This window comes from Piliocolobus tephrosceles, chromosome 14 (genome assembly GCF_002776525.5).
Source record: "Piliocolobus tephrosceles isolate RC106 chromosome 14, ASM277652v3, whole genome shotgun sequence".
Taxonomy (NCBI): Eukaryota; Metazoa; Chordata; class Mammalia; order Primates; family Cercopithecidae; genus Piliocolobus; species Piliocolobus tephrosceles.
In genome coordinates, this window is record NC_045447.1 from 106,928,555 (window position 1) to 106,951,112 (window position 22,558).

The 22,558-nt window shown below is 44.8% G+C and overlaps 1 protein-coding gene across 3 annotated transcripts in view; it reads left to right on the forward strand.

Moving 5' to 3' along the window:
- The window catches only part of FAM120A (family with sequence similarity 120A), a 116,977-nt gene that overhangs the window by 39,407 nt on the left and 55,012 nt on the right, over positions 1-22,558 (forward strand). For all 3 annotated transcript variants that reach the window (XM_023187813.1, XM_026447181.1, XM_026447182.2), the window contains exons 4-5: positions 7,221-7,349; positions 8,531-8,627. In XM_023187813.1, coding sequence (XP_023043581.1) covers positions 7,221-7,349; positions 8,531-8,627 — 226 coding nt within the window. The remainder of the gene's footprint in view (positions 1-7,220; positions 7,350-8,530; positions 8,628-22,558) is intronic.

The following is a 22,558-nucleotide window of genomic DNA, read 5'->3' on the forward strand; positions in this document are numbered from 1 at the left end:
TTTTAAATGAGCAGCCAAGAGACACTTTGGGAGCAGTGGCACCAACAATCTCAAAATCATTTAATCATAGTTTTGTATGGTATATTTAATTAGCTTATACATCCCACAGGAATATGACCGAGTGGATTTTAGAGATTAGGTTAGACCCTGTCAGATGATCCTGTCTAGTGGTACATTTTAGAGAGCTTTGAAAGAGTTTTCAATCAACATATTACGTGAAAAGGAATACCGGATTTTATTGAATCCTGTGAGTACTGTGGCATGTTGGGTTTGATTTAGCAGTTGGAATATTACAAGGTAAGTTCATTTAAACGAATTCACAGCTGTAGGAAAAAGGTTTGATTTTAAAGATATAACCAAGAGTGAGACTGCAGATTTTTAAGCAGTGAAATAATAGAAAACAGTGAATAAATAAATAAATGCTTCTTTAAGAGGGGCTAAATTGTTTCTGATTTTGCTTTCAGAAACCAGGAAGAGATTGTTTTCTTTGGATTTCAAACGTTGTTATAGTGTAGTTGTTTCTTAGCTTCCTTAAGGTGCCCCTTGAGTGCCTGAAATAATTCACTGAAATCAGTGACTGTAAAGCGTCAGAGATCTTTTCTGTCTGGAGTAGCCACCAAGCAGCGTCAGTGAGGGCTTTCCATCGAAGTCCCCTTTGAGGATGTGCCTGAAAGGGTTTCCGTGGACTTTTTTGGCCTTGTAGTATGTAGTATGGGTGCCAGCCTCCACTCTTCACCCCGAACACAGGCCTGGTAGATAGATCGGTGAGAACACCTACTGCTTGTTCTGAAAGTTACGCCTGGGGATGTCAAGCTGCTTGGAGATGAGGCCAAAGGCTCACCCTGCATGGCCGCAGCAGAAGTCCAGCCAGTGCTCCCAGCACCACCCATTTGGGGAACAGGCCCAGTAGTGTGGCCAGGCTGGTGTCCACACCACTGACCCAACTCCAAGCTTGCAGCTTCCTGGAGGTTTTTTTTTTTTTTTTTTTAAACAAAACAAAACAAAGGTTGTCAAGAGTGGCCAAAGGACTAGAGATTGCCATAGGGGACAATGGGGTGCCACTGCTCATGGATTGTGACATGTCAGGGAGATAGCCCTGCGGTGTGCTTGTCTGGGTCAGGTTTGGTGGCATTCTGCATTTAGCAAAGCCCTGCATGCTATATCCATCTGTCAGTGATGTTTAGAAGACTGCAGAACACGTTTTTCAGTAGGAAATGATGAGGAGATTTGGGGAAAGATGAGCTAAATGTGAAAATCTTTCACATAAGAGGATATTTTTGCACAGAGACAATCATCAATTTCTACCCAAACAGTATCTATTATTTAATGATTCTGCCTGGAAGCAGAGGGGTAAGCTGAATCTTTCAGAGGTCTTTCCCAGTCCTAAATTATTTTCTTGACCTACAAAGCAGGTAAAATTTCAGTCACAATTGGTGAAATTGCAACGCAGTGACATGAAAAAAGCAATTGATCGTAAGCGTTTGCTTGTTAATTGTTTACTTACTCTCCTTAGAGATAGAATGTACATATGGTTCTAGCTCTAGATATGTCGCAATTTATTTGACTTTTTTTTTTTAATGTTAAGTTTTTGGGCTAAGATTTAAAAAACTGATTAAAGAAAGCAGAGGAGGAAATAAATGGGACATTAATTACAATATTTTATACACTGTCTCTAAGCAGCAGACACTTCACTTGTTTAGTTTGAGTGTTAATTTTGTTTTTATGAATAGGCAAGGACAAATTACTGTAACCCTCCTGTGTAGTTACTGCTGTGATGAGATGAACCACGTGCTATTTTAGAATCTCAGGGAAAGTTAGCAACACTGCTGATGACGCTTTTCATGGACGAACAAGTCTTGATGTGTTTTTTTCCCAGTTGGAAGTATATTGATAACTACCTTCATGTGTGTGGTGTTTATACAGGGGTATGTGTGTGTGTGTGTGTGTGTGTGTATGTATAGGGTTATGTAGATAGATAGCATAGAAATTAACTTATCATACATATATGCTTTTATCATGTTAAAACATTTAACAAGTTTCTAAAGGATTTATCCTAGAATACCTTTTAGTACCAAGATTCCCTGGTATATTTAAATAAAGACATATGTCCAACTTTCCAATCTATCTGTCTTCTTCAATTTAAAATGTCTCATGTAAAGTCCATCCATATGTCCCTCTGGTGTTGCATTTCTGTCTCCAGCCACTTTCTCATGTGGCAGGGGTGGGATTTGTTGATGTGACCAGGCCCTTAGGACAGAACCTCTGACTCCTCCTGCACCTGGGTAGCGAATGCACACCAGGTCCTGACCCTAAGGATTAAAGACGATGTCAGGGAGCTCATCTGGATTGGATTTAGGAGGCTAGATTAGGAGCCATCCAGGAGGGAAGGAAGCTTCTCTCTACATAGGCTCGGAGCTGCCTGCAGAGTCGGGTGGTGGAGGGTGGCTGGTGGGGAAGGTAGCTGCATGGTCAGCAAATTATAAAGGGCCAGTGTTTTCGGCGTTAAACCAGAGGTAGCATGTTTGATGTTACTGAGCCACTTAGAAGGATTTAGGGGACACTTTAATTATAGCACCTGTTTACTTCAAGGATCTTTTAGCTGCATGTTGTAGGGCTGGGGATAGTGATGACAAGGATATCCACAGGAACAAAAGCAGCGGGTTCTGTTGTTTTCTTTTGAGGTGGGATGGGAGTGAAGCAGGGCTGCCCAATTACTTGTGGTGTCGTGGGTGTAAGCCATCGTCATGGGCTGCACATGCCCCTGGGAGACAGGAGGCCCTGCACCCTTCTCTGAACTTCTTTACTTCTGGGGAAAGCCTGTTGCTGTTCCTGCTGCTCTGGCCCAGGAGGCTGACTCGTTTGCCATGCGAGGCCCAGGCTCTCCTGGTGCTGGTGCCTGTTGCAAAATAAGAAGCAATGGCGGCAAAATGTCCACCTCCCTAAATTAAACCACAAAGGTTAGGACCAAACTATTAAAAATATGATCTTTGAGTGGTATGGTCTTGTTTTTGAGTGTATTTTGGCATTGTGTTCAAACCAAAGTTTATTCCAGCCAATTTAATGCACTATTTTCTAATAACAACTCTGTTTTAAACCTTCCCATCCATATCAAACACAATGATGTTGAGGTTAAGTGGGACCCTTTCTCTAAATGAAAATATAATACTTATGCTATATAATTCTGGAGGGCCCAAAGATGTGAAATCAGTGTATTTGTAAGAATTGTATTAAGCAGTCTTCATTGGATAAAAAGTACCTTACAATCCTAATGCTGTCTATCAAAGTTGAATGAGAGCAGTTTCAGCATCAACTCTTGAACAGTAGCTAAACTAACAAGAGAGTACCCAAATGTGCTCTAAAGGGAGCAGCACTGGCTGATGTTCTGCCGAGTCTGTGAGTGTCCAGGACCCAACTACAGGGAGATAACAGGCAGGTGCTCTGTACCCAAGCCCTCACATGGTGACCTGCCTCCCTCCTGGGGGCCCACTATCCCCCGGGGATTTTCAGGCCCTGTGGGTTTTGGGCAGAGTCCCAGGAGCCAAAGGGCCATTTGGGAAAGGCTGAAACTTGGCTTCGCAGCCAGCCAGCTTCTGTCCGTAGTAGTCATTTTCTTCCTGGAACTCCTGGAGCGCTCTCTCAGTGGGTCCGGTAGCCATTCCGTCTTCCTGGTCCCTTTTCTTATGGAAGAAGATCTCCCTCTGAAAACTAGAAGTGTCTTCCTTCAATTCCTAGTGGTTACAGGTCTGACAGATGCAGTTTAAGTACTAGTGCACCTTGCGAAGTCTCTGCCCGAGGTCCAGGCAGTAGGTGTCCTCCTGTGTGAACTCCTATGAGGCCCCATCATGGGTTCTCAGTGCAGTTCAGGCAGAGCAGGAAGCTTCAGCTGCAGCTTTGCGAGCTCCTTCCCCAACGGTGCCCTTGTGTCCTGAAGAGAGGCCCGCTCACCCATCAGACTTTGGATTTGTGCTGTGTGTTCTTGACTCCTTTGGAATTCTTCCCACAGTTGCTTATCTGTTGCTCCAATCTTTCCTTCAGGACATTTGAAGGATGCCCCTAAGTCAGCATCACCATCCACATTCTTTGGAGGAACTTGTAGCCGGGATGCTAGCGGACCACCATATCCTGCTTCCCTGTTCGCCTCCATTTCCAAGTCTCCATCCTTCATGTGATCTCTACCGTTTTCCAGCAGATACAGGATGCCTGGAGAGGTGTGAGACAGGGAGGTCATTCACCTCACTCCAGCATTCATGGCCTGTTCCATTACTGTCTGTGCTTGCTCCGGCCTTTTCATCTTCCCCTTCTTGTCTGCAAGCATTGCTTCTGTCTCACAATTTCTTGGTCGGGCAGCTCTGCAGGTTGCCAGTGGTCAGTGCTGTCATTCAGATCATCTGTGCTTTGCCCCAGAAGATCTTCTCCATCGTGCTGTGAAGCATGTGGGACCTGCTTTGTTCAGTCACTTGGGGAAATCCAGGAGGCCTGCTTTTCTGTGCTCTTTCAGAAGCTCACCTAGGTCCTGGTAGGAAGACCTGCTTGTTTCATTTGGAACTCTCAAGCAGAGGGTTTGGAGTGATCGAGGACTGGCCTCTGGCACGGGCAGCATTAGGCCACCACCAGCTTGGGGTGCTAGCCACATCTTGGATCTGGCCGTTCTATGGACCTCACCCTGGGCTGAATACCTTTGAGCTGACTCTTCTTTTCTTCCCGCTGTGCGTCATGAACGTGACGGCCACCACAGCAGTGCATGCCCAGATCACGCAGGGTTTCCATAGGTTCACTGGCACTAGTCCCAGGATTCTGTACATCACTAGTACTGCTGCCTACAGGGGGCCCAGCAGCAGCTGAGTAGGCATTGTGTGGTGGGCAGCAGACCCTCCGTGGCTGCCAACGGCTCTGCCTCCACTTGCTAGTGGCCTGTGGGCCACAACTGACCACTCAGAACCCTGTGGAGGGTACTGTTGCTAATACAAACAAGGGCTGCCATGATAGATGTGTGAGAATTAATACAGTACTATACATAAAATGCTTAAAAGAGTGTCTAGCTAAGATATGTTAGCTAATATATCATCGTGATCCTCAACAACAACAAAATAACGGTAACCTAATACACCGTTATGACTCACTGGAACGTGTCCCTGTTTTGTGCATTTCTCACTCACAGAGACTTGGAAAGGCAAAGGCACTTACCAAAGGGGACTCTGCTATTCTGCAGCCATCTCCTCACATACATGGAGCCTTGGAGAGCAGGGGCCTGGAGGGGAATGACAGAGAAGTCACGTCAATTTTAGGTTTTCCAGTACATATAATAGAAATGTTTACACAGCACTGTAGTTTATTAGGTGTGTAATGACATTACATCTGAAACACAAGGTACATCCCTTAATCAAAAATACTTTAGTGTAAAAAAATGCCATGATCTCTTGAGTCTACAGTGAGTTGGAATCATTTTGCTGGTGGAGGGTCTTGCTGATGGCTGCTGACTGATAAGGGTGGTGGTTGCTGGAGGTTGGGGTGGCTGTGGCAGTTTCAGGAAACTGGACAACATTCAAGTTTGTCACATCAGTTCACTCTTCCTTTTATGAAAGATTTCTCTGTAGCCTACGATGTTATTTGATAGCAGTTTACCTACAGTAGAAATGTTTTATGAAATTGGAGTTAATCTCAAACCCTGCCACTGCTTTATCAACTAAGCTTATGTCCTATTCTAAATCCTTTGCTTTTATTTTGACATCTTTGACAGCATCTTCACCAGGAGTAGATTCCATCTCAAAAAGCTGCTTTCTTTGCTTGTCCATAACAAGTATTTCCTCATTTATTCAGGATTTATCATGAGATTGCAGCAATTTGGTCACATCTTCAGGCTCCACTTCTAATTCTGGTTCTCTTGCGATTTCCACCACATCTGCAGTGACTTCCACCACTGAAGTCTTGAACCCCCTCAAAGCCATTCATGAGAGTTGGAATCAACCAAGTCTTCCAAGCTCCTGTTAAGGTTGATGTTTTGACCTCCTCCCATGAATCATGAATGGTCTTAATGGCATCTAGAGTAGTGAATTCTGTCCAGAAGGTTTTCAATATACTTAGCCCAGATGCATCAGAGGAGTCATTTTCTATGGCAGTTCTAGCCTGGTGAAATGTTATTTCTTTAATAATAAGACTTGAGTGTCAAAATTACTCCTTGATCCGTTATGGGATGAGGAATGAATGTTGTGTCAGCAGCCATGAAGACAACATTCATTTCCTTGTATATTAACATGCAAGGGCTGGTCCCTCTGCAGGCTCTCGGGAGGATCCTGGCCTGTCCAGCCTCGAGTATCTGAGGCCCTGTCATGCTGCATCACTGCCTCCTTTCTCCACATTTCGAGGACCCTGTGATACCCTTGGGCTTGTCTGAATAATCCAGGATAGTATTCTTATTTGGAGATCAGCTGACTGGCAGCCTTCATTGAATTTTGCCACGTAATGCAGCATATTCACAGGTTCTGGAGAGGAGGATGTGGACAGCTTTGGGAGGTCATTGTCCTGCCTACCACAAAGCTCTTATTATGTGGTTAGTCTTCTTTTCAACCTGTTAACTTACGTTTTTCTGGTATCAGCTGTTTTTGGCTAATGAGATGTTCCTACACTTTATTTGATATTCTTTGTCACTTTCCTCAAACATGCCCCTCGACAGGTAGTGATACCATTTTTCTCCAGTTAGGCTGAAGTTGGCCTTTGAAAGTGGATTCAAGAACTTGGTGACTGCATTTATGCTTACAGTTTCAGGGAGTCCTGGGCTCTAATCTAAAGGTCCTACTGGTGCAGGCCTTCATCTTTGTTGGTTGGTGTTGAAAGAAAGGGAGCGAGTGGTGGCTCCAAGCCTTGTTTCTGGGCTACTTTGTGCTTCACTTGTTATGGATGCAGGTCCTGGGCTTGGAATTAATTGCAAACAAGTCTTGGACTTCTCAGAAGTGGTGGAAGGCTGTCAGATGCTCTTTTCACCCAACACAGTTTAAGCAGCTGAGTTGTATTTCATCCACTGAAAGGAAAATCTCGTTCTTGAGCTTCAAAATGTGAACCGCTCAGGGAAGTCTTAGGGCCAAGATCTCACAGGTAGACAATCATCAGGCACTGATAAGATCTTAGATGGTAGCTCCTTGTTGGAATTTCTGGCTCCTGCCTTCAGATTAGCCTGGTTCTGGTTACTCACCATCCACTGTTGACACCTGCGTTTGTTTTCTCAGGTCCGGGCCCACCAGCTGGTCTTGCCACCTTGCGACGTAGTGATCAAAGCCGTTGCTGATTATGTACGCAACATTCAGGACACCTCTGACTTGGATGCCATAGCTAAAGATGTTTTCCAGCATTCACAGGTAAAAAAAAAAAAACAAAACAAAAAACCAGATTCATGGGATACGACTTTGCGTAGTGGTGTGGCCAGGTTTGGAAGAAGGGGACTTGTGGGTGCAAGCTGACCGGATGGGTCTGAGAGCTCTTGCTCAGGCCACTGGAAGAAAGCTGCAGGTTGCAAGGCCGAGGCTGAGGTAGCCTGGTCATGGTCCCTGCCAGCCAGGAAGTCTCAGCGGCTTCACCCAGCTTTTCCAGCCTGAATAGAAGGAGGGAGATTCACTTAGACGGTTGGTGAGGTCTGCTGCTCGTAAGTTCTCGAGCTTAATAGGATCTGTATTTCAGAGTTTTCAGAATATGAACTGTATCAAGTCAGTCATATGGCATTATAAATCTCTGATTTGCCTGTTTTCTTCAGGTGATGGTCAGGGATTTTCTTCTTTTTTGGGGAAGTAGGTATGCCAACAAGTTGGCATCAGTAGAATAGGCAAGGCTCTGTGAAACTCCTGCCGTGTCTCTGGAGAGCTGAAATCTGCCCAGGCACGGTGGCTCACGCCTGTAATCCCAGCACTGTAGGAGGCCGAGGCGGTTGGATCACCAGGTCAGGAGTTTGAGACCAGCCTGGCCAACATGGTGAAACCCTGTCTCTACTAAAAATATAAAAATTAGCCAGGCGTGGTGGCAGGCGCCTGTAATGCCAGCTACTTGGGATGCCGAGGCAGGAGAATTGCTTGAAACCGGAAGGTGGAGGCTGCAGTGAGCGGAGATCATGCCACTGCCCTCCAGCCTGGGTGAAAGAGTGAAACTCCGTCTCAGAAAAAAAAAAAAAAGAGCTGAAACCCTGGGCAGGCCCATCCCCAGTCTGTCACTGCCATCCGTTCCCTTGGTGCGGATGGCTTGAGATTCCTCTCTGGGCAGGACCAGAGATCGAGCAGAGTGGAAGTCAGAGACGTCCTAGAGCTAGACCCAGGGCCCTGACTACCACTTTGGAGTTCTGCTCTGATAACTACATTGCTTTAAAAGAATTCACATTTGGTTTGATTCTTTTGTAATAATCTCTTAATTTTCCCTGAAAGTTTTAATGTCATTCTAAATTCTTCTGTTGAAAAGCTGCCGAATATTATACATGCGCTGAATTATAAAAACATTGTGATACACATGACCAGTGGCACACTCATTTATGAAGGTTTTCCTGCCTTTATTTCAGTCTAGAACAGATGACAAAGTTATTCGATTTAAGAGAGCAATTGGATATTATTCAGCGACTAGTAAGCCTATGTCATTTCATCCACCACATTACTTAGGTAAGTAAATAAAAACCTGTGATCAATATTGACCACGTGATAATCCAAATAGGTTTAAATATTCACCATATAATCTTGTAGATTTATGTTTCTGAAACATGATTTTCTGTAGTTATGCCAGTAAGTATAGCCAAAGTTCCTGGGCAGACTCAGTAGCAATCCCTGAAAATATTGAGGAGGAAGAGAACTTAACAGGCTTCGTAGGATGAAGAAGAATCAGAGGGCATCATGCAGATGAGGCAGCAGGTCGAGGGGATGTTGACGTCTTGGCAGCTCTGAGATATCTATCTGCTTCTAAATACAGAATTGCCTGAGGACATAGAAGAGCCTCCACACTGCAAGTGACTTCATAAATGCAGTGTATTTGTAGTTTCTCTTTTCTTGACCCCTGCCTTTTTTTTTTTTTTTTTTGAGATGGAGTCTCGCTTTGTTGCCCAGGCTGGAGTGCAGTGGCACAATCTCGGCTCACTGCAAGCTCCGCCTCCCAGGTTCACGCCATTCTCCCGCCTCAGCCTCCCAAGTAGCTGGGACTGCAGGCGCCCGCCACCACGCCTGGCTAATTTTTTGTATTTTTAGTAGAGATGGGGTTTCACCGTGTTAGCCAGGATGGTCTTGATCTCCTGACCTCGTGATCCGCCCGCCTCGGCCTCCCAAAGTGCTGGGATTACAGGTGTGAGCCACTGCGCCCGGCCTTTTTTTTTTTTTATATACTTCTTTTTTGTTGTTGAGCAGAGTCTTGCACTGTTGCCCAGGCTGGAGTGCAATAGTGTGATCTCGGCTCACTGCAACCTCTGCCTCCCAGGCTCAAGTGGTATTTGTGCCCCACCCTCCTGAGTAGCTGGGATTACAGGCATGCGCCACCGTGCCCAGCTAATTTTTGTGTTTTTAGTAGAGATGGGGTTTCACCATGTTGGCCAGCCTGGTCTCGAACTCCTAGCCTCAAGTGATCTGCCCATCTCAGCCTCCCAAAATGCTGGATTACAGGCATGAGCCACCACGTTCGGCCTGCGGAAGACCAAAAGTTAATTCAGAGATTTGAAATTGGGAAAAAAAATATTTATAAGCTGTTAGCCTGAAGACTGCTTCATAATGACCATCTTGTGGAGGTTATAAAACACTAAATCGTAAGTAGAAGTATGAGAAATAGATCCCAACTCTCGTTTAAATTGTGATGTTCGCTTCATTTAAGTTAACAAAAGAACGAATGCATGTTCAAGATACTCTTACTGGAAGGAGGCTTTTTATTTATTTGAGAAGACTAATTCCAAAATTGAAAGTGGCCTTAGGAGCTGCACCCTTCTTTTATTCAAGCATAGTGTCTGCTGTGTGCTATTGGAGATCTGGGCATTGGAGATCAGGGGCATGGCACTGGCTTTGGCTGCCTGTGTTTGTGGCTGGGTGATAGACAGGGAAGCGTGGCCTGTGCTGATGCCCTGTAATAAAGGAGGTACGGCTTGTAACCTGGAGATGGGCATGGGTGGAGGCCAGGGCTGCTTGGCCCTGGCCTCTTCACTGGGAGGTCAGTAAATGGCAGCAGCCTCCCAGTGGGGCTCTTGGCTGCTCTCTTGCTCCCCTGCAATCCATTTTCTTCCCAACAGCCAAAGTAATGTTTAAAAATGGCAATTGGATTGTGCTACTCCCATGCTTAGAATTCCCCACTGGCTTTCCATCACACTTGGAGTAAATTCCCAACTGCTTACCTTGCTTCCTCCCCGTGATCTGAGACTGCTGGCTCCTCACTCCTGAGCGCAGCCTCCTTTCTTGCCTTGCATGAACTGAGCTAGCTTCTGCCCTGGGCCTCTGGGCCAGCTTTTGTGCCTGGAGGGCTCCTTTCTCTGATCGGCTTGTGTTTGTGCCCTTCTGATTTGTGAGATCCAGGCTGTCATGTTCTCCAAGGTCTGCCTGGCTTTAAATCTCTGCACACCCCTTGGCTTCTATTTTTCACCACCACCACCCCTTCCCCCGTCACTCCCCACAGTGTGAAATCTGGGGTCATGAGGGCCTATTAGTCACCTTTATTTTACTTATCCCCAGTGGATAAATATTTGACTGAATGAATTGATCCACTTGGTTTTTAAATCAAGAGAGTAAAGTGATGAGATGTGTTTTAGGATTATTTTTGGAAAAGAGCATGGGCAGGAGGGAGACTAGCTGTATGCTGTTTCATCAGTTAAGGTGAGGCATTATGGGACCAGATCGTGGTGTGTCTGCTGTATAGCCTGCATACAGAAGATGTCTAATAATTGCTTGTGGCGATGATGGGGAGCATGAACATTGCCACCTGTGGCCTACTGCCTCCTGACCTTGGGCTCCCTATTTTATTAGAATGGGGTCATTATGTGAATATTAAAAGAGAAGGAATATGTAAAGTGCTTTAGTGAAGTTCTTGTTCAGTCATTCAATGCCCTTTTAGGTCATTCTGCCTATGAGAATAACAGATACTGTCTGATAGTAGATACTGTCGCTATTCTTCTCGTTGGCAGAATGCCTTCAACAGGCATGGAATGACTGGGCATTAGAATGAGCAGTGAGGAGCCTGGAAGGAGCGCTCAGAGGTGGGGCTGGCAGTCTCCTGTGTTTCGCTGACATTGTGCTCCTGTGGGACAATCTGTATGGCAGGTGTAGTTTAGAAAGTCCTTAGAGTGTCCTTGGGACTAGCAAATCTGCTTGGGAGAAAGTTAGGAAGATAAGTATGGAGAAAGGCCACACTTAACATTTGGCATTGATCTGGGCTCATGATAACAATCATGAAGATGTTTTGAATAGGCAAGGTGAGTTAAGTTTGAATATCTTAAAAATATGTTCTGCCAGGTGCTTTCATGTTCTTATCAAATTATTAAGATTTTAGGTAAGTAAGTATTTTAGAGATGAAGTTTACTCAGAATTTAGTTTCACTTTCATTTTCACTACTGGGTGGCTTATGGAGAACAGGAAAGTAACTGGTAGAGTCTGGGATGTTTGGGATGATAGTTGCAGGCAGCTTCGTGTAGGCATGAACTGCCCGTAAACCCTCCTGTACAGCATTCCCTGACGCTTCTGGCTGCTGCAGAAATGCGGGTCGTATGCGAAGGGACTAACAAAGTACAGGCACAGAATGACAGCCAGGCAGGAAGTTTGGGCGGTGTAGAATTCTAAGATGACTGCTATGCAGTCTGGAATGGCAGGAGGCAAGCTTGGAGAGAGGCTTCAGGCAAGATTGGGAAGGACGTTTTGTTTCAAGCTACATACGCACAATTTGAAACTAGCAGAAGTGGATTCTTATAAAAATAACTTCAGCTTTTTTCTGATAACTCTGAAGAAACAAAAGTTATATTAGCTCTCATTGATTTTTTTCCCCCTGCATACTACTGGAATCCTACCAGTGAAACTAACAGGATGAAGACTGGAACCTAAGTTGAAAGTCTAGAAGGAACAACATGGAGTCGGTGGGACCCTTTCTGGCACCCCAAGTTAGAACCCACGATACGTTTTTCGTAGAAATATTTTTATAAGTAGTAGATGGGTCCTAAGTGGTGTTTGGTGATCTGTCATAGAATCCAACCACAGTCCATTATGTTATTCTACAGGAAGATAATTCAGAATTTTGAACAACCAATGTGGAGATATCACTTTCTTATTATATTAGAATTTGTCTTATTAGTCATTCAGAAATTGGAACGTGTGTAGAGTTTTGGAGAAGTTTTAGGATAATCGTATGATGAGCTTAGAGAGCATGGCTATAGGGAAAACGGGGCGAGGTGATCTAACCAGAGGTTTCTACCCTTGGCTGGAATTTTAGATTCCACCTCGAAACTGCTCTTTCAGCATCTTAATTGGGCCTTAGGAATTTATATATAATATATTTTGTTTTTTGAGACGCGTCGAGTCTCGCTCTGCCGCCCAGGCTGGAGTGCAGTGGCCGGATCTCAGCTCACTGCAAGCTCCGCCTCCTGGGTGCACGCCATTCTCCTGCCTCAGCCTCCCGAGTAGCTGGGACTACAGGCGCCCGCCATCTCGCCCGTCTAGTTTTTTTTTTTTTTTTTTTTTTTTTTTTGTATTTTTCAGTAGAGACGGGGTTTCACCGTGTTAGCCAGGATGATCTCGATCTCCTGACCTCGTGATCCGCCCATCTCGGCCTCCCAAAGTGCTGGGATTACAGGCTTGAGCCACCGCGCCCTGCCAGGAATTTATATATTTTTAAAAAGGAATGTTCCTAGTTAGATACCAGTTGGCCTGGCTTTTAGGAACCACCACTCATCCTCTGTGCCTTTCCTTGTAAGCCTGTAAATCTATCTGCAATATTGAGAAAATTACCTGAGATCTCCAAACAGTTATTGGGTAGTGTGGAGTTCTCAGGAGGACACACACACACACACACACACACACACACACTTGCAGTATCGTCTCCCAGAAATCATGTATTTTGAGGTGGTTTTGAAAATAAGTGGTGATGAGATACATTTTTAAATTTCATTTTTTAAGCATTCACTATGTCATAATTACTAAGCGGGGACCTGCGTATCTGGAAATGATTGTGATTTGTTCTTTTTGTCACATCATGTAAAATCTGCCATAGCTCACCAGGAAATCACTAATGTAAATGCAACACAAATAAGATATGTGATAGTTGAGATTTCAAAATATTTAGTTCCCTAGTTAGACCAGTTGCTTAAAAATCATTGGTGGAATTTACAAAATAACAAGTAACACAAGTGTTAGGGTCTCACCTCAGATCTGTGGATGTGGAATCTGGGCACAGATCCTGTGTGCAGGTGAAATGGAGGCTGAAGAAGTATCCACTGTGTCATTGGCCTTCCTTAGTGAAAACGGTAAATGAGCTCCTACTGCACATTTTAATTACACATTTGTTAGAATGGTTAACATAGAAAACACCAATAACACTAAATGCTGGTGAGGACGGGTAGCAACAGGTGGTGTTGCTAATGGGGATTGCAAAAATGGTACAGCTACTTTGGAAGACAGCTTCGCAGATGTTTACGAAATTTCCAAGTCATGCTTGTTGGTGTTTGCCCAAAGGAGTTGAAAACTTACGTCTACACAGAAACCTGCACACAGATATTTAAGACAACTTTATTCATAATAGCCAACACTTGGAAGTACCAAGATATCTGCAGTAGGTCAATAGGGAAATAAAGCTTGGTATATGTAAGCAATGAAATAATCAGCACTAAAAAGCAGTGAGCTGTCAAGCCATGAAAAGACGCAGAGGAACATAAGCACATATTACTAAGTGAAAGAAGCCAACCAGAAAAGGCTACATACTGTGTGATTCCAACTATAGGACGTTCTGGAAAAGGCCAAAAGTGTGGAGGCAGGAAAAAGATCAAGGGTTGTCAGAGGTTGTGGGGAGGGAGGGATGATCAAGCAGATTTTTAGGGCAGTGAAGCTATTCTGTATGATACTGTAATGGTGGATACATGGCATTGTACACCTGTCCATATCCAGAAAATGTACAGCACCAAGAGTGAACCCTAATGTCAACTGTGGGCATTAGGTAATCATAATGTAGCCAGGTTTGGCTCATTGGTTGGAACAAATGTGTCACACCAATGCAAAATGTGTCCTCTGCTCAAGATTTCTGTAACCTTGAAACTGCTCTTAAAAAAAAAAGACCTTTTTTTTGTTTGTTTGTTTAAAGAGCTGGTTGATTTGTGGATTTCATGACAGGCAGTGTGCTGGGTGCTGAATGGTGTGGTAAATAAGAGAGCAGTTACCATTGCCCCTACAGATGAATGCGTAGTGGGGAAGTGAACACTGGGGAATCCTGCAGGAAAGAGAACAGGAACTTCAAGGAAGACCAACCTGATTGAATCAATCTACGGTTAAAGTGACGATTCTGATTGATTAGATTATTGTTGAGTGGGGTTTGGGGGTTCAGTAGGCATCTAGCAAAGTGCCAATATGGGAGGAAGTGTATTCCATGCAGGGGAGGTGGCATGTGAGAGGTCCTGAGGTAGGAGGACATAGTGAAGAAGATGAGGAAGAAGAATGTGGCCGAAGCACAGAAAGCAGGGAGAGTGGTCAGGTGATGCTGAGAGCGGCAGTGCAGTTGCCAGGCACCACCTTGGATTTTAGACTTTAGTCTTAGAACATGAAATCTCATGGAAGAATTTTTACCTGTAAAAAAATGATTTTGTAACTATCGTACTACAATGTGTTAGTCTTAGAACATTACTAATGTCTTAGCCTTCTTATATGTCTTCCCCGGTTGCTTTCCTCGACTCTCTACCACCCTCAATTTTGTATTAGTTATTCTCTGCTTCTCTGCATAATTTTATCATGTCTGTATGTCTGGATACAAAACAGTTTCATTTTGTTTGTTATGAAATAAAATCATATAGCATGTACTCCTCCGACTTGCCTTCTTAATGTTTATATTATTGGATTTCATTCAGTTGGCATAGTTCATTTTTTAATGCCGTGCAGCATTCCATTGTATTAATATATATTCGTCCATCCCACCGTTGATGGAAAATGGACTGTGTCCAGCTGCTTGCCATGATGGATAGTGCACTTGTGAACTTTGTTTCATGTGACCTGATGTGCACAGGAGTGGAATTCCAGGGAACTAGGGCTCTGCTCAAGCCTCTGCTGCTGCCGGACACGGATGCACCTATTTATTCTCCTGGCAGAAGTGAAAGAACTCTCTCGTTGCTCCACGTTTTTTTTTTTTTTTTTGGGCTAGCGATTATGAAACTATATCCTGTAAAGGTTTCAGTTTGCATTTCCCTGATTACTAATGAGGTTGAGAATCTTTATGTTTATGGACCAGTAGGGTTTCTTCCATTGTAAAATGCTTGTTCATGTTGTTTGCTTGTGTTTCTGTTGGGTTGTTTTTCTTTTTGCTTATCCATAGGGATACTTAATATATATATTGGATGCTAGTCAGATGTATGGACTGCAAATAAGAATCTCCCACTCTGTGGCTTGCATTTTTCTGTCTTATGATGTGCTTTGATATCAGAGTTCTTAATGTCAAATACACGAATTTTTCCCTTTATCGTTTGTACCTGTAAGTCCTATCCTGTATTTATGGTGAGATGATGTCATGTCTGAGATTTGCTTCACAATAATGTAGTAGTGGGCAAAGAAGGGTGGAAGTGCAAATGACACGCAATAGGCCGTGTACTGGTTGATTTTGAAGGTGGTTGGTAGATACATGTGGCTCATCATACAGTTCCCTTTTTTCTTGTGCATGTTTTAAAGTGTTACATGAGAAGGAGAAAAAGAAGATGTAAAGGAAGAATTCCTCCCTAGCCTGAGGTGACAAGCATTTTGTCTTCTAAAAGTTTTATTTATGATTTTGCCCTTTGATTCTACCTGGCACTGAATTTTGTTTATGGTTTGAGTAAGGGAATTCAGTTTCTTGTTCACCGTGTGGAGAACCTGTTGCCTTAGTATTGTCCACTGAAAACGCTATCCTCTTCTGACATGTCGAGTGTCTCCGTGTGGGTCTGTTTCTGGGCTCAGTTCTGTTGAATTTCTGATTATCCTCGTGCCACAGAATTACGCCATTCTAGTCACCATAGCCTTGTAATAATACTTGATGTCTGGTTGGGCAAATGTGCCCATGTAGTATTTCTGCAAGAAGTCGAGACTGTTCTTGATCCTTTTCACTTTTATATACATTTTATGATCCTTGTGGAGATTTTGATTGGAATCACACCAACAGATCAATTTGGAAAGAAGAAAATCTTTATTATTTAGTGTACTAAAGAAAATGTTACATTTCTGTATTGATTTGAATTGTCTTGAATATCTTTCCATAAACTTGAATTTTCTTCATTAAACATTCATAACATCTTTTGTTAAAGATATTGCTAAGTATTTATTTTTGGGTGCTATTTCTATGTGTGTCTTAAATTATATTTTCAAATTCATACTGTAAGTTGATTTTATCTTAACAGCTTTGCTCAGTTCTTACTAATTTTCATAGTTGATTTATATCTTGCTTTGGCTGATTGTGTCTTCTCTAGTATCTTTTTGATCTCTGTGATCCTCTGAGCCAGCTGTGACTTAGGGCATGATTTTTTTTCCTTCTTCTTCTTCTTTTTTTTTTTTGCTTTTCAAGATGGAGTCTTGCTCTGTTTCCCAGGCTGGAGTGCAGTGATGCAATCTTAGCTTACTGCAGCCTCCACCTCCCGAGTTCAAGCAATTCTGCTGCCTCAGCCTCCCGAGTAGCTGGGATAACAGGTGCATGCCACCACGCCTAGCTGAGTTTTGTATTTTTAGTAGAGACAGGGTTTCACCATGTTAGCCAGGCTGATCTTGAACTCCTGACCTTGTGATCTGCCCACCTCGGCCTCCCAAAATGCTGGGATTACAGGTGTGAACCACCGTACCCGTCCAGGGCACAATTTTTAATAGAAGGTGCGATGGTGACTGTTCTTGTCTAGCCCTTGATCTTAAGGGGGAGTCTGATGTCTTGTCATCTTAACCCTTAGCACTGTCTCCTCTACCTTTTCCAGATTAAAGAAATGTCCTCATGAAAGAATTTTAATCTGGGAGTGGTGTGCTGAGGTATGCATTTGGATTGCTCAGGCCTCAGTGTGCAGAGGGGATTGGGGTGGTTAAGGGCAGGTGTAGGGAAAGGAGTGGGAAACTCTTTCAGTATTGAGGCAAGGCATGGTTGCAGACCCTGGGGCAGGTTCTCCTCTGCGGGAGGCAGGAGTGCTGGGTGGATTTCACAGATTTTTGGGAGATAGAATAAGTAGATAGTAGATATTGATGCTTGATTATAGAAGCTCAGTGAAAAGAATTCTGGGGAAATGGCTCCCAGAGTTTTGGCTTGAGCAGCTCAGGTGAGGATGCCATTAATGACATAAAGATGATTGGAGGAGGAGCAGATTTGGAGGATGATTTTGGACACGAATGTTGAGGCGCCTTCTAGGATCCCAGTGGAGATGAGAAACGGGCGTTAGAATGCACAGGTGAAAGCAGAGTGAGGAGCTAAGCTGGAGTCCTGGGTTGCAGCTTTGCTGGTGTGCAATGCTGAGAGGAGCCGTGGTGGTGGTGGAAGTGGAGGATAAAGAGATGGTGCCCCTGGGGCCAGATGCAGGAGGCGGGTGCACAGAAAGAGTGGCACAGCGAGGCTAGGGGAGATACCCTGTGCACAATTGTTAGCAGCGCTGAGTTCTGAGAGGTTGGGCAGGATGAGGGTGCCGCCTGATAGATGGAGTGTCACAAGGACCACTCAGGGCAGGCTTCGGCTGAATTTGGGGCTCCCAAACCTTGTGTATGTACAGTTGGTTGGCCCTCAGCAACAGGCAGTGGATCCTAGGAAAAGTCATTTTTAGCTTTCCTTCTTCCTCAGTATAGAAATTCATAGAAGAGGATAGGATGGGTGGCAAGCTCAGGCCTCTCTCCAGTCATTTCCATAAAGGGGTGGGGCTTTGAAATGCAGGGGAGAATTACATAGGTTGAAGTCGTTATGGGGATGATGACTGCTGAGAGAGATGGGTTAAAGATACAGAAGGGATGGTTTTGGTGCACATGTGGTTTTACAGTGGAGGTAGAGGAGCTTGATCTCTCATAGCAGACAGCCTCCTGCTATCTGGCCTTTTGAAAGTCTAGCCTCCACTAAGCAGCATGGAGAGGTCACAGAGTGAGCAGATCGAGGGCAGATACGTAGAGCAGCCAGAATACTGCGTGTCAGAGAAGAAGTTTGCAAACAGGACCATGTTGAAAAAGGTGCTGATCAGCACTAAGCAAAGAACAGATGCTGTACAGTGACGAGCAACCTGGTCCTGGTCACAGCAGCACAGTGACCTCTGGCTGTAGCAGCTGCCAGGTGCTTGGGAAGGGCCCCGTGGGGTGTTTCATTGGTCAGGAACCTGTGGTCAGCTTGTGTCCTGACAGGTCCCCAAGGCTGGTCACATTCTACCAGACCAGACTTTGTCCAAGGGATCACCTTCCTGCAACGCCCAGTGATGACCTGGATGGCTGAGTGGTCTGGGGTGGGCACTGCTACCTCCAGCTCGGGCAGCCTGCCCGGGAGAGGGAATTCATGTTGTGAAAGTTACTTGTGACAAACCTGAGGGAGAAGTCGGGCTGGTCCTGGGACTGGTGTGCTGGGCTCTGGCCATGGGGAGCCTGCCCCTGCTTTGCTGTTGGGCATCACTCCATCCTGACTGAGAAGGGCTCCTGTGCTACAGGAGGTAGGTCTGTGTGTCCTGCTGCTCCCCTGGCTTTTCCTCGGAATAAACAGGCCTACTTCATATGTCACCACAGCCCTGATCCCTGTGTCGCATTGCTCAGTAGATAGTGTTAACAGTTATTTTGAAAATACACGTGCTCTCTCTCTCCAATAACATACCCCCCAGAATCTGAGGAGAAGATGAGAAAGTATCCCACGTGGAAGTTGAAAAGACAATATGTAAAGAATGGTTTTAAATGCCAGACAACGGATCCTAAGCTGTGGAGAAAAGGTGTTCAGCCTCCAGGGATCCCAGTGGCATGCCACTCAGACCCTGGAGGTCTGAACAGAGCCCACTGCAGGCTCTGGTGAGAAATCTGTAGTGTAACCTGCCTGAGACAGCTGAGTGCTCTAGCAAAAGGGCCAAAGGATAGAGGCAGGTCCTCTAGTGCAGAAAGAATGGAAACGTGAAAGAGACCACATGGTGCCCACACTGCCCCAGGCCATGCCTGGCTGACAGCTGGATGGCTGGACCCACCTGGACCCACCCGGTGGCCCTCCTGTCCTGCTGTGGTCAGGGCAGAAGCGGAGCCCCTGGGGCCTCCTGCAGAGGAGTGGGCTCAGCAGGGGACGTGATGGCTTCAGGGTTGGGACTGACCAAGCCTGGGGGCTGTGACCCGTAGGCGGGGCCCATTGTAGAAGCTGGGGATGACTTTCTTATTTTCTCCGGAGGTGGTTTGATACTGTGCAGTGTGGAGGTGCCATATAATTTAGCCATGTCCTTGCTGTCATTGTCAAGAACGTGTTTAGTTTTTTGCTACTATAATGATTAAAAAAAATTTTTTTTTACGAGGTATTCAATATTATACTATTGCTGTATTTTACTATTAACCTTAAAAATTTGACATTCCTTAAAAATGTGTTATATTAGGCCGGGCGCGGTGGCTCACGCCTGTAATCCCAGCACTTTGGGAGGCTGAGGCGGGCGGATCACGAGGTCAGAAGATCGAGACCATCCTGGTTAACACGGTAAAACCGGTCTCTACTAAAAATACAAAAAATTAGCCGGGTGTGGTGGCGGGCGCCTGTAGACCCAGCTACTCGGGAGGCTGAGGCAGGAGAATGACGTGAACCCAGGAGGCAGAGCTTGCAGTGAGCCAAGATTGTGCCATTGCACTCCAGCCTGGGTGACAGAGACCCCGCCTCAAAAAAAAAAAAAATGTTATATTAAATCCTCACTTTGTCCTACAGCTTTGCTTACTAGTCTTGCCCTTTCTTATTTTTATACTAAAGTTTTGTTGTTGTGATGAAAAACTGTTAAAAAAATAGAAGGAACAGTAGAGTGAGTGGTGGCATACCTACTTCAGGTTACACAAATGGCAGCCTGTGCTTGAGGTCAGTCTTTATAAAAAAGAGATGCATCAGGCTTTTCTAAAAGTCATGTACAGCCCCCTTGAACGTGTTTTTGTATTTCCTCACCTCATACATATGGAATAATTAATACATTGCTTTAATTTTAAATTAAATGCTGTATTGTGCTTACTATTCTGCAGTTGGTCTTTTTGAGATGTGTCCTAGTTCATCTTGAGTTTTTATCTTTAAAGCTGACGCAGATGATGTTGATGTTAAGCCCCGGAGGGTGACGGAATAAAGGGCACCAGAGGGAAGTCAGGGCATTACTCCTGTTGAATAGAAAGGCCACTCATCTTGCGCTTCTGGTCCAGAATTCCCAAGTAGAAAACTGGATTCTCCTGCTGGTGCTGGGGACTTTGCTTTCAGTGTCTGCTCTGCGACCTTTCGCTCCATTTTCAGTGAGTTCGTGGCAGTTAGAGTGAAGTAGGAAGTGACACAGGCTGCCTGATCTTGTGGCCGTTTTGGAAGGTCATTTTTATTTTGAACTTAAAAATCGAATGTTTTGGAAGAACCTACACCCTCCTTTGAGCCATCGTGTGATTTAAAAGACTGCAGCGTGTGTCTTCCCAAAGCGGATGCGTTTAGGTTTATTAACGTTGGGTTTGTTAATGGCGTTTCAGTATTTGGTAACAAATGAGGAATCTCAGTTCAGTTTACCAGCGACTTCAAAATAGAGACCTGGTGGAGCTTCCTTTTAGCTTGTGCTTTTCCAGAATCCACAGATGGTCAGAAACTAATTTATCTTGTTTCATCATAGACTGACAAAACACATTTCGGTGCCTGAATGGGATTTGGGATTTTTGTTTGTTTTTTGTGTTGCTTTTGTGAGTGTGTAGAGACAGGGTCTTGATGTGTTGCCTGGGCTGGTCTGAACGGCCTCAGCCTCCCCGTGTCAGGATTGTAGGCATGAGCCGCCGTAACCAGCTTGAATGAGGTGTAATGTTTCTATTCTGCCTTCTTGAACTTTGCTCAGTCAGTACACATATTCTGTTCAAACTGAATACTTGAACCCAGGAACTGAATACATTTAGGTAAAACTTGCTACTTGAGACTCGGGCACCGGGTGGATTTGAATGATGTCTACCCTCTCTCACTATCCACATTCAGGGATGGAAAAGATTTGGAGCGTGATGCTTATAGTAAAGTTCAGCCCAGCTCCCTGCTGTAGAATGTTCTTGTACGAGCAGTCGAGCAGTCAGTAAAGCAACGCTTTTCATTGTTGAACTGCTCTCGTTCTTAGAAAGTTCTTGTTTCTGTTGACTTGAAATTTGCTTCCGTGGTTTAATTTTTCCCGCTGTTCCGAATTCTTTCACGTGCCACACAGGACGTGCCTGTTCACTGAGTTTATAATCTTACTCCTCATGGGCCTTGCACTTAGCCTTCTCCAAGCTCATCATCCCTCAGGTTTTGCCTCCTCCTGTCACCAGCCTTGTCTTCTGGGCACTGACATCTGGCTCTTCCCATGGGGTCTGGCCAGCACCACAGGCTCTGGACCGGCATCAGCTGCCCCCAGGCTCTTAGCTCTTGGGAGTTGCTCCTCCATCCTTTGCCTGCCTGGGCACCGACCTTGCACCTGGTCTCAGTCCAGGCTCGGCTCTGGCTCTGCTGGTCCTCCTCTCCCTACAGGATGGCCAGCCACTGCGCCCTCCCACTGTGCTCCAGGCCCCACCCTGCCTCTCTGGACACTGGATCTGTAGTGTAATGGGAACGGGTCACATGACAGTTTCCTTTCTATACCTTTTTATCTTCTGTAGACTATTGAGATTTAGTAAACATGTCCATTTGCACATGCTTAAAATGGTTGAAAAGTTTTGCCTTGTGTGTGTTTGCAAGTGATGAAAACTAAAGGTGGTAGGGATTATATTAATTTATTTAATCTTGGACTCAACATTTTCAAAGCTGTATTTTTTGGGTAATACTTGAAAATCATACAATGTCTGCCCATTTATTTATTTATTTATGAGATAGAGTCTCACTGTGTCACCCAGGCCAGAGTGCAGTGGTGCGATCTCTGCTGACTACAGCCTCTGCCTCCTGGGTTCAAGCGATTTTCAGCCTCTGCTTCCCGAGTAGCTGGGATTATAGGCACCTGCCACCACACCTGGCTAATTTTTTTTTTTTTTTTAGTAGAGACGGGCTTTCGCCATGTTGGTCAGGCTGATCTCGGACTCCTGACCTCAAGTGATTCGCCTGCCTTGGCCTCCCAAAGTGCTGGATTACAGGCATGAGCCACCGAGCCAGGCCAGTTTTTTGTTTTGTTTTGTTTTGTTTTTTAAGACTTACTTTGTTATTCTTCTTTGTTTTGTTTAACATAACATTTCAGACTCATATGCCAAGTAATAGAGGAACGTTTGTTAGGTGGGGCTAGGAATGGGGACTGGGG